The 10,253-nt window shown below is 40.5% G+C and overlaps 3 protein-coding genes across 5 annotated transcripts in view; 2 read left to right on the top strand and 1 right to left on the bottom strand.

Annotated features, from left to right (window-relative positions):
- The window catches only part of LOC113203399 (E3 ubiquitin-protein ligase ZNRF1), a 9,154-nt gene extending 6,213 nt beyond the window's left edge, over positions 1-2,941 (top strand). Inside the window, exons 1-4 of one of the 2 annotated variants that reach the window (XM_026418058.2) lie at positions 311-1,120; positions 1,494-1,589; positions 1,675-1,780; positions 1,860-2,941. In XM_026418058.2, coding sequence (XP_026273843.1) covers positions 754-1,120; positions 1,494-1,589; positions 1,675-1,780; positions 1,860-1,917 — 627 coding nt within the window. In that variant the 5' untranslated portion in view covers positions 311-753 and the 3' untranslated portion in view covers positions 1,918-2,941. Of the gene's footprint in view, positions 1-310; positions 1,121-1,493; positions 1,590-1,674; positions 1,781-1,859 lie in introns of those variants that run through there. The other variant, XM_026418057.2, reaches the window with a different exon arrangement.
- Positions 2,942-3,080: 139 nt separating this feature from the next.
- Positions 3,081-5,803, top strand: LOC113203398 (putative inositol monophosphatase 3). Its single transcript, XM_026418056.2, has 6 exons — positions 3,081-4,004; positions 4,080-4,245; positions 4,333-4,487; positions 4,566-4,683; positions 4,761-5,004; positions 5,178-5,803. Exons 1-6 carry the CDS (start codon positions 3,678-3,680, stop codon positions 5,191-5,193), a joined length of 1,026 nt encoding a protein of 341 aa, XP_026273841.1. The 5' UTR covers positions 3,081-3,677; the 3' UTR covers positions 5,194-5,803.
- Positions 5,804-6,318: 515 nt separating this feature from the next.
- Positions 6,319-9,528, bottom strand: LOC113203400 (15-hydroxyprostaglandin dehydrogenase [NAD(+)]-like). Of its 2 annotated transcripts, none has more exons than XM_052266700.1 (6): positions 9,510-9,528; positions 7,675-7,798; positions 7,460-7,566; positions 7,209-7,382; positions 6,979-7,133; positions 6,319-6,899 (listed from the first exon to the last, which is right to left on the bottom strand). In XM_052266700.1, exons 2-6 carry the CDS (start codon positions 7,775-7,777, stop codon positions 6,791-6,793), a joined length of 648 nt encoding a protein of 215 aa, XP_052122660.1. In that variant the 5' UTR covers positions 7,778-7,798; positions 9,510-9,528; the 3' UTR covers positions 6,319-6,790. The 2 variants fall into 2 exon arrangements, with proteins under 2 accessions (XP_052122660.1, XP_026273844.1); XM_026418059.2 differs by lacking the exon at positions 9,510-9,528 and adding an exon at positions 8,033-8,229.
- Between the last annotated feature and the right edge of the window lie 725 nt (positions 9,529-10,253).

Genomic DNA, 10,253 nt, shown 5'->3' with positions numbered 1-10,253 from the left:
GCCGGCTGACGCTCGGCCCTATGCTGACGCCCCACCCTACGCACCCCTTGGCGCCGACATCTTTGCCGGCCGGCGGACCGTTTTAATCAAGACCGACGATGACGTGGTGGGCAGGGCGGCGCGGGGCGGGCCGGGGAGGGCGGGGACCGTGTGGCGAGCGTCAAGGACTGGAGGCGTCCCCGGGTGGCCCTTCTGTGGACGCCTCGCCGGGCGGGCCGGTAGCAGCGAAGCGGCCCGTAGATCGAAGAGAATTGGTCGTTTTTGGCCCTGGCTGGCAGAAGGAAGGGAGGCGGGGGCGGGGTGGGCTGGCGGCGGGCTTGCTGTTCGTTTGTCCATCGGGGCCCCAAAGCCCGATGATCGACCCCCGCCGTCCCGTCCGCGTGTTACTGCTGCGCGGCGGGACGGGGCGGTTGGACGAGCGTTGTCGCACCTTCCGGTCCGCACCGGCCGTAGGAGACGAGCTGCCTCAGGCCCGCCCCGCCGAGTGTGTTGACCTGCCGCGTCTTGCACGTTGCACGGCGGCGACGTCGCTGCCACCGAGGACGCCGCCGTCCAATCGCGGGAGGGAACGGAGAGTACGGGCGCATCGCTGCCCCCCCCCCCCCTTTCTTCAGGCGATGGAGGAGCGTGATCTGTTCATCGGGGCGCATGCACGATCCGCGCGATGTTCTGGGATGCATCCTGGAAGATGTGCGGATGACCTGATGGAGCCAGCCGCCCGCGTCGTGGTCTGTGGAGGCGGCCGATGATGCGATGGGCGTCGTGTTGGGGTCGTGTGTGCCTGACGAGCCGGAGCCCCTGGCGCCCCTGGGCGCCCTGGGCCGGCCGAGAGCGGCCAGCGAGGCGAGCGCCTGGAGGCCTCGGCATGCGCCCCGCAGGGCCCGGAGGCTGTGTTCTGTCGATAGAGACAACTATTATGAGGAGGACGACGGGGTAGAGGAGGGCGTCGAAGAAGAAGAAGATGAGGAGGAGGATGAGGACTTAGAAGGAGGTGATGTGGACGAGGAGGATGTGAATGGCTGTGATGCTGACCTGGATGAGGAGGTAGACGATGATGTTACTGCGTCATTAGCTTCTCCTCTTTCTCGAGCGTCCAGGGCCAGGCGCAACCTCATGTATGGTAAGGGTCGTTGGCGTCGAGCATTATTACTTTCACATGGTTTTTAGTTTACTTAAAATTATTTCTTTTTGTTCAATTATTCAATTATTTTTACTATGTTAGCATAGCCCGTTACCATTTTGAATATAGAACTTCAATTCCACCAATATTAGTTAAGTTGAGAATTGAATGTACAATGAGAAATCACCTGACACAAATGTTCCAGACTGTCAACAAATTAGTTTCATTCATAAGAGAAACGACCTTCATTTATTTATCTCTGTTTCCACATCACTAATTCTATTAGTGAAACAGAAATTCTATAGTGAATTGTCAGTGGATACAGTATCCTGTTTGCTTTTCAATAATATACTTTGGCTTGGTATGTTTGCAGGTATAAAATGCCCAGTATGTTCCAAATTTGTTCTCTCTGATGACATTGAGTGCCATATTGTCATGTGTTTGACCAAGCCACGCCTTTCATACAATGGTATGTACGACAGTCTTTATACTGAAAATCTCAGTGTGTGATAATAAAGGCCAAATAAAGTCACTCTTATTGTTTCTTTTTCCAGAGGATGTGCTTACAGATGACAAGGGAGAATGTGTTATCTGCCTTGAAGATCTTTTACAAGGAGACACCATAGCTCGCTTGCCGTGTCTATGCATTTATCATAAAAAGTGAGTTTGATATTAATATTATCAATTGTCATAAATTTTAAAATATGAGTGCACATTTTAATATCTTTTTTTTTCCCAGTTGCATTGACAGATGGTTTGAAGTAAATCGCTCATGTCCAGAACATCCTGGTGATTAATATTGAAGTCCCATGTAGGCTGTGCCGTGTGTTGCCTAGGCTGTTAAGCAGGTTGCTCATGCCTGTGGCTGTGCCTTGGCTTTGTGACTCAAGTTTTTTAAAAGTTTTCCTTTTTGTAATTTTTTGTTTTGTTTTTTGAGGCCACAAAGAACTTAGACTGAAGTGAGGACAGTACAACAAACTTGGTTGTCTGACTTGGACTTCCCTGGCCAATCAAGCCTGCCCGCTCAATATTTTATGTGCTAGTGAACACGTGTGCGTTTGAGTGTAGCACATTATTCTACATCACGGTGTCAAGTTCAGTGCCCAAGAAGTTGAAGAAACTATCTAATTCCTAGTACAATTTCGTACTACCAGACTTTGTGAGTTTTTTTAACACTTGTGCAGCTATCACCAATCCAAGATGAACACATTTTTCTTTTGAATCGACTGAATTATAAAAATTTATAGTGGTATGGGAAGAGTTTTTCTTTGAAATGTTTTGCAGGGAAGATAACTTATATATTGTATAAAAATATAATTATTGATTTTAAGTATTGTTGCTAATTATCATTTTACTACAAGTTTTAATGCCGCCATATTGGTTTAAGAATTTGCATGTGAATTGTATTTGTAACACATACGCTTTGATGTCGTTAGGAATTATTTTCGTTAGATGGTATAAAAGGCTAATGAGCCAACCTTTTCTGAAATTCTATTGTTTTTCCTCCAAAACATTTCTTTTTCTGCGTGATGTTATGAACTTCCTCTTGCATTAAGTTCCAACTTGTTGGATTCTCAACTATTGTGATGTAAGAGTTAAATAAATTTACTGCTGATGCAGATTTCAAAGTAATTTTTAATGTTGTGCTGCTATGTTACTGATGTATGTTATGGATTTCTGACAGAATTATTTTGTTTAGTGATTATGTTTACCATTCTTGTTATGATTGTGATTACTTTTACCATTTTAACTACTCATTTGTTATTTGGACATTTTGTGTCTAAGTTTTAGTGCAGTATGATATTAAATGCATTAAGTCTATCTGTGGTGCTACCGATCAATTTATCACCCATTTGAAAACCACTCCTCACACATGAGAGAAGAGCAAATTTATCAAATTCATTTAGAACTAAAAAGGGTTGTCTTGGGTGCCATGCATAATAAACTAAAATCAACCATGAGAAAACGATTGACTTCGTTAATTTGTCTAATTATCATGCTAAAGAAGTAATTTTCCCCCAGTGGGTCCTTACGTTTAGAAAGACATCTCAAGCTTATACCTGCTCAAGACTAGAAAGGGGAGCCCCTCAAGGGAGCCCAGAGCCCGGTGCGGTGATGCGTCTTGGTTTAAAAACTCGCGCTTAAATCCAAGTCACGTCACGTATATCGGGGCAGCCTATCTACTAGGCGCCTTGTCCGGAGATAGATCACCAGCCGAAAGGGCCTCCGTCTGGTCTTCGTAACGTATGGGCTCAAATAAAACAAAAAACAAAGTTGTAACGTCAGTGATCTCCACTTCAATTGAAACTTTATTTGGGAGAGATACGTGCAACCGGGATTCATTTTGCACAGCATTCAGAATATTCCCTTAGAAAAGAGGACTTTAGGTTATGTCAGTATTTCTCACATTGAATATCAACTGATTATCAACAAAATGTGCTGTCCATCCATAATTAACAACTAATGAAATTGGGAAATATTCGGTTCTGTTAATTCGAATTTTGTTTAGGATTAATACTGATTTTAACTTACTATCGAACACTTCCTTTAACTCACCATGAATTTTGCTGGTGTCATTCGATTAAACAAATGTGGTTGTGTCTGCTTGATATTTGTGTTCCTGCTCTTAATTTTATATGTAATTAGTAGAAGTTCTAAATTAGATGAAGAAAATACAGTAAATTTACGAAAGCTGCTAATAGCAGCAATAGAAGTTGCCGAAAAGGGTGGGAAAGAAGTCAGCTATGTCCGAAGTTTACCCGATATTAATATTAAAAGTAAGGGAAAAACGAAGGAGGGTGCTAACGATCCTGTCACTATTGCTGACAAAAAGTCTCACTGTGTGATGTATTACGGAATGACTCAAGCTTTTCCCAAAGTAAAAGTAAGAATGTGCACTAAGTTTAAAACTAAGGCTTGAACTAAATTGTCTCTTTAACTGAGTTGAGAACCATTACAGGTGATATCTGAAGAAGAGAAAGCTTCTGAAGACTGCAATCCTGTTCAGTTGGTTGAGCTAGACCCACGAGGTTTGGACGGGCAGGCTGATCCAGGGGATGAATTTGTTCCAGTTGATGACGTAACTGTTTGGATTGACCCTCTAGATGCCACCCAAGAGTTCACTGGTGGGGAATTTGAATATATTCACTGCTTGTGTTGTGTAAATATTTTTGGAAACTTCTTTCTCTTAAAATGAGGTGTATTGATTGCAGAAAACTTGCTCAGCTATGTGACAACACTAGTGTGTGTTGCAGTTCGAGGGAAACCTATTATAGGTGTCATACATAAGCCCTTTGCGGAAGAGCCCAAGACTACATGGTCATGGCTAGGGAAGGCAAAGTCAGCTGATCTTAAAAATTTAAAGCAGGTAGATATGTTACCTTGTTTCATCACAGTAATTTTATGAATTAATCGATCAATTATTTAATCTTTCTATCATTTTCAGGTTGAACAAATACAACCTCTTTCCATAATAGTTTCCCGTTCTCATGCTGGCCGTGTCGAAGAAGTTGCCAAGAAAGCTTTTGGTCCAGAAACAAAAGTAATCCCAGCTGGTGGTGCTGGTTAGTTGAAGTGATAAATCGATCCATCTACTTTTACCGAGTTTATAGAGATTTACTGACATATTGATCTCTTTCAGGTTATAAAGTTTTAGAAGTCATAGCTGGAAATGCAACTGCCTACATTCACACAACTAATATCAAAAAGTGGGATATTTGTGCAGGCAATGCCATCATCCATGCAGCTGGTGGAGACATGACAACACTAAAAAATCAACAGATTGATTATTCTTCGGGTTCAAAAAGTGTCAATACTGATGGACTTTTTGTAACAGTGGGGTCACACCACAGTGAACTCATTCAAAAACTTTCAAATATTAATCAGTGAGTCATTTCATATATATTTTTATTTAATTTTGTTGTGAGTGTAGTATGAAAGTTAGGGGTTGATGAAATTGAAACTGATGTTTTTTGTTGATTTTCTTTTTATTACTACTACAAATGGTAATCTTAATTTTGATCTTCTATCCTCCCATTCTCTCAATTTCGTTCAGCAGTACAGGAAGGAGATAGGAGAAAACTGAACTGAGCTGTTGTAGTGTGAAAATATTTAAATTTAGCAGGTCCGTTCTGCAACTGTTAAATGTGGTGCTTGATTTGTTTGGTGCTAGAAGTTACTGTAGTGTAGTTGTGTGTGAGGTGAGGGTTTGGCTGGTAAACATGGTTAAATTGATGTACAACGACAGCTTGTAGAATCTCATGGGTTTCCCATCAGACATTGTTATTGCGTTTTAAAATGTATTACTTGAGAAACCAGAAGACTGAGCAGTACAAATTTATTTATAAAGTTTGTTTTTACACACTGACAATTTTTGTTTAATTTTGATTAGTAAATATGGTTGGCATTAACATGTTAAATTTCCGATTTGATTTCAAGTGCCATTGCCATAATTATTGTCAATAATGTCCTAGTAAACCACTAATTTTGGAGAAAAAAAAAATCATTATTTAGAAGAGGTCAATCTTAGATGCCGATAACTAAAAGGTAGCATGCAAATATTTTGTTGTCTTTGTCATTTTAAATTAATTCTGTTGAATCAGTGATATTAGCAGCTTTGTATCAATGATTGCTAACAAGAATTTCTAATAAAATTGTATTTTTATATAACGAAGTGTAACCGAATCTCATGTGCTTATGAGCATGCATTTTTACTTTACCTTTTGTTTTGAATCCATGCTAAGGCTCTTTTGGTACATACTGTTCTGATGTGAGCTTTTGTTTAGCTTATAATTATCATTTGATGAGAAATCGTAATCTTCTCTTCTAAAACTGCAGATCTGTGATACTAATGTTACTTTAGATGTAGAGGATGCACTGTAGTAAGGATTCAACTTTATTCAGGTAACCTGGTATCATTTATTTTACAACAAACAAGATCATTAACTACATTGCAGAAAAGTATTAAATTGTTTTCATCCTTTCTTCTTTCTATTTTACAGTCACAAAGAAATTCTTTGTAAATTTTGTTATAAGTTTGGAAATGGACACTAAATATTAGTCAATGTGTTGCAGTAATAGCTTTTGTTTTAAAGATGTCTTTTGGAGGATATATATATATATATTTTTTAGAACTCTTGATCTTCTTGGAACACAGCTTAGAGGTTCTTGCCTTGTGTTTTGAAATAAAACTACATGCATTAGAAAATTCTAAAAACTGTTTTGAAACACTTATATTTTTTGTATTGGTTACAATTCAAATTTTTAAAGGTAATAGAATTAACAGGGAATGAGTCCAGCTCCAAAACGTTTTTTATCTTCATAGCATTTGCCTCCCCAACTCCTTAACCCTCTCCCCCTTTCCTCTCCAAGAAGAAAGGGAGGAGGAACTCTTCTCAACAAACTGTTGAGTTTTTGTGCACTACAAAATATATTCTCTACTTTAATAACCTAAGCAGGATAAAGTATTGAATCATTATTTCCCCTTTAGGATGACATTGAAATCTCTCAATGATAATAATTTGCTACAAATTAAAAATCAACACCTTGAGGGTAGTGACTAATGCAGTAAGTAAGGTTGATTAAGGCTGTACTTAGAAATTCATGTAAAATGCTGCATCATTTGAATGAATAATAATTCATTCTTACACATTAACTCTGAGCAACATGTGTTTATGAGAAGTTGACTTGGTATGGTGGTTGACCATTTTCTACAGACCACACTGAGCCACTCACGGCTTTGTGTAGGATCTGTACCAGAGCCTTCCCGACACATTCAGGTCTGTTATTTCAAAAAAAGAGGAAGAATATTGTGAAATTTATAAGTTCAATTGAAATTATGCGCTTATTAATTGTCTTACTTTTGCAATGCTGAATTAGCTGTATCTCTCTGCCATGCTTTTTCAAACTCAGATGAAAGCAATTGCTTCTTCACATTTTGGACTAGCTTAGTGTCTGTGGCTGAAGGGCAAAGTGCTAAAATTCGCACACCGGTCATATTTAGATGATATGCATCCTGCAAAGTAAAACTTTCCATGAACAGACATGTTAAGAGCTATCAAAAGAAATGGCACATCCCTCCAAAACTTACCCCATATGAGCGTGTGAATCCCACTATTGCATGTTTTGTTGCTGTATATATTGGCACACTCACATATGGTCTCAGGCTCACATTAGATCCCATATTAACGACAACACCACCACGTCCTCCTCTATCTTTCCCCATGAACCTCAGTGCTAAGAGTGTCCCACGTATCATGCCATTCTGAGTGAATAGATTATATTTTGTACATATTTCTCACCAAACATAATCAGGGGAGATGGTTACAACATTTTACTTACAAGATTTACATCAACTTCCAGCTCCCACAAACGGTCATTCATTATGCCAGCATTGTTCACAACTATGTCAAGTCCACCGAGAGCAGCCATTGTTGTTTGGAAAGATTCTTAAAGTTAAAAAGTATATGTTAATAATGAAACAGTACATGTTAATAATAATAAAAATAATAATAAATGAAACAAGATATGTTTGTGCTGATGTGTGATAACTTTACCTTCAAATTGTGGGTAGTCAGTAACATCACACTGACAAAATAGAATCCTGTCTTTACCATACTTCAGACTGAGCTGTTTTACAATGTGCTCACCTTCAGCCATATCCAAATCACAAATAGAGACCTTTGAAGGAAACAAGAGCAAAGTGAGCTATCATAATTTTAGTAAAAGTGGAATTCTCTCAGTGGGTAGTCACACAGTAGATTTTACTATAATCTGGCAGTAAAATTAAAACGAGACAAATTCCTTATGGATCAGGTGTCAATCAAATCATTAACATTTGTTTAATTCCTAGACAGCTGTCAAAACACACTGAACTCATTGCGGGCGACGCCCGTGCCTTGGACTTCCGTATACCTTCGCTCCGTATTTCAGAAGTTCTTCACAACAAGCTCTTCCTATTCCACCTGTGCCTCCGGTGACCAGAGCTACTTTTCCTTTCAAATCCATTCTTCTTCACTGTCAGAAATCAGACAAACAGTCTAAACAAAGATTTAGTTTGGGTCGTTGCACTCTGGACCAGGGAGCAGAAGCCTCTAGCAGAAAACATTAGATAAACAAAAGATGCTAAAGCAAACGGGAGATAAAGGATCAGTTCGGTCGTGCCCGGAAGTCACCGGAAGTTGACCAGGGTAAACCGCCAGCGCCAAAATTTAACCTTTACAAATATCCTTCCATTGTCAGCGAGGTCTGCGCCGCGAGTTTTTTCACCACTTTTGTTTTCTGATAAAATTTGCCATTTATCAGACCCATTGTCAACGGTTGACTTTTGTGATCGGCTATACAAATGTAGTTTGGCCAAACTCATTAAAATAAAAACATCTCTAGAAATGGTTTAGATCTGTCTGGCAAACTTGCCCAGTATGTCGACATTCCTTTACTTCATTGAAAAGAGGCGGCTCCGATTGTCCAAAGCCCGTTTGTCCGAACCTAATTTATCTATTTTAGTAAATAAAATGAGTAAAGTAGTTAATTACATTATGTTATTTCATTTAGTGACGGTGGTTGAAATAAGAGCTAAATCAGGTACAGATACCATCAGGAGGGCAAACGAAGAGCCTAACTGCAGTTCCGGGCCTGGGGGGGGGGGGAGATTGCCAAGTTCAGCTGGCTCATAGCGCCTTAGGCAACATCTTGCTTGTAGTGCTTGCGTGTATTGCGGGATGGCCTACCCGGAGTCTCGCAGGCGCCGAGCCTCCCTAATATCTCGACAAAAAGACAAAAGTCCGCTCGGCATCGGAAATGCTACGCAACCTCTTTGGTTTTCTCGCACGCTGAGTCTAAATCTGGTAGTGCCGATGTCGTCCGTGCACTAGCACTAGCACGAAATACGATTCGGCTCCAAACGTTGTTACACACGGGCTGGTGCATATTTCTTAAAAGTCGCCAAATATAATTATTATTAATAGCAAATCGCCCATCATAGTTTATTATCCTGATCATTTCACTATTGTCACCATGGCACTTCCCTGGCGTTGCCGCCTGGAGCCACACAACGATGCACGGACGGGAAGCATCCCCAAAGGATCACATCCTGGAGAAGCGAGGCGGGATTGCCTACCCCAGGAAAGAATCACATATCCCGCGACCACGACATGTCGGTGAGTGTGCCGTAATTATTGCTCTCCCCCTTTGCCGTGCCGCGTCCCCTACCCCTCTCCTCCTCCCCACCCCCACCGCGCATTTCCCGCGCCTATATGGAAACGTTACGATCGGCGTTCCTGCCAAATACCGATAATACCTACTCATATAATCATTGATCATAGGATTTTAACCAGAATTCTAGAGTGGACATCGCCGCTTTTCGTTATTAATCGCAAGGTATAGTGCTTACTTGTTTCCGGTCCGGAATATTGAATTGTTCGATTCCGGTTATTGTTGTAGGAGGTTATGCTCCTCTGGCTCAATTTTTACACGCACAATTAAGTTGTAAGTTATTTTTTGAGGCCGAGTAAATGATGCCCGTGATGTAAATAACTTGGCTCACTGTCAGCTTTGTTGAAAAGGTGTTAAATGGGTAGACTCCTCCAATCCATGCAGTATGTTAAATCATGGAGTCAAGCATGGTTAAATACTGTTGTAGGTCCTTATGCAAATGGGTGAACGTGCCAGTGTTTTATCACATATCACATATTTGACTCTATTTTTTTCTCATGGAACAGAAAACTTTATTACTTTCTGATTGGGGTGCAAACCGAGTGGTACTATTTGCGTAATCCCCCAAACAATCAATCAATGTGCGTTGCAGATAATTTGCAGCTGCCCCTTCGTACTTAATGTTTAATCCAGTGCCATAATTAGTTATTTGAAAGACCATAGTCATTTAGAGACGCATGGGGGGAGAGGCATTTATAAGTGTATTGTATGAGTAAATTATATGTAATTAATAGTTGATGAGCGCTAAAAGTACCGTTTAATATGATTGCAGGAACACGGCCCAGAAATGTTCTTGACATATGAGCAAGCAGAGAAGTCTATGGAGTCATTTTACCCAAAAGAATAGGTGAGTTGACATGACAGTAACTGCCAACGCTGGTCCAATTTGTCTCTGTACAGACACTATGAGGAGCTTCCTTTC

Source organism: Frankliniella occidentalis, unplaced genomic scaffold (assembly GCF_000697945.3).
Source record: "Frankliniella occidentalis isolate FOCC.00 unplaced genomic scaffold, Focc_3.1 Scaffold41, whole genome shotgun sequence".
Lineage (NCBI taxonomy): Eukaryota > Metazoa > Arthropoda > Insecta > Thysanoptera > Thripidae > Frankliniella > Frankliniella occidentalis.
Note: the sequence above shows the minus strand (reverse complement) of the source record. Positions and strands in the feature narration are given on the sequence as shown.

What these genes read in the sequence shown, in the direction of transcription:
- LOC113203398 (XM_026418056.2), top strand. Translation starts at nt 3,678, where the DNA reads ATGAATTTTGCTGGTGTCATTCGATTAAACAAATGTGGTTGTGTCTGC. An exon ending in AAGCTTTTCCCAAAGTAAAA is followed by an intron (nt 4,005 to 4,079) that starts GTAAGAATGTGC and finishes GAACCATTACAG; the next exon opens with GTGATATCTGAAGAAGAGAA. An exon ending in TGCCACCCAAGAGTTCACTG is followed by an intron (nt 4,246 to 4,332) that starts GTGGGGAATTTG and finishes TATTGATTGCAG; the next exon opens with AAAACTTGCTCAGCTATGTG.
- LOC113203400 (XM_026418059.2), bottom strand. Translation starts at nt 8,125, where the DNA reads ATGGATTTGAAAGGAAAAGTAGCTCTGGTCACCGGAGGCACAGGTGGA. An exon ending in TGGAAGTTGATGTAAATCTT is followed by an intron (nt 7,383 to 7,459) that starts GTAAGTAAAATG and finishes CTATTCACTCAG; the next exon opens with AATGGCATGATACGTGGGAC. An exon ending in GATTCACACGCTCATATGGG is followed by an intron (nt 7,134 to 7,208) that starts GTAAGTTTTGGA and finishes TTTACTTTGCAG; the next exon opens with GATGCATATCATCTAAATAT.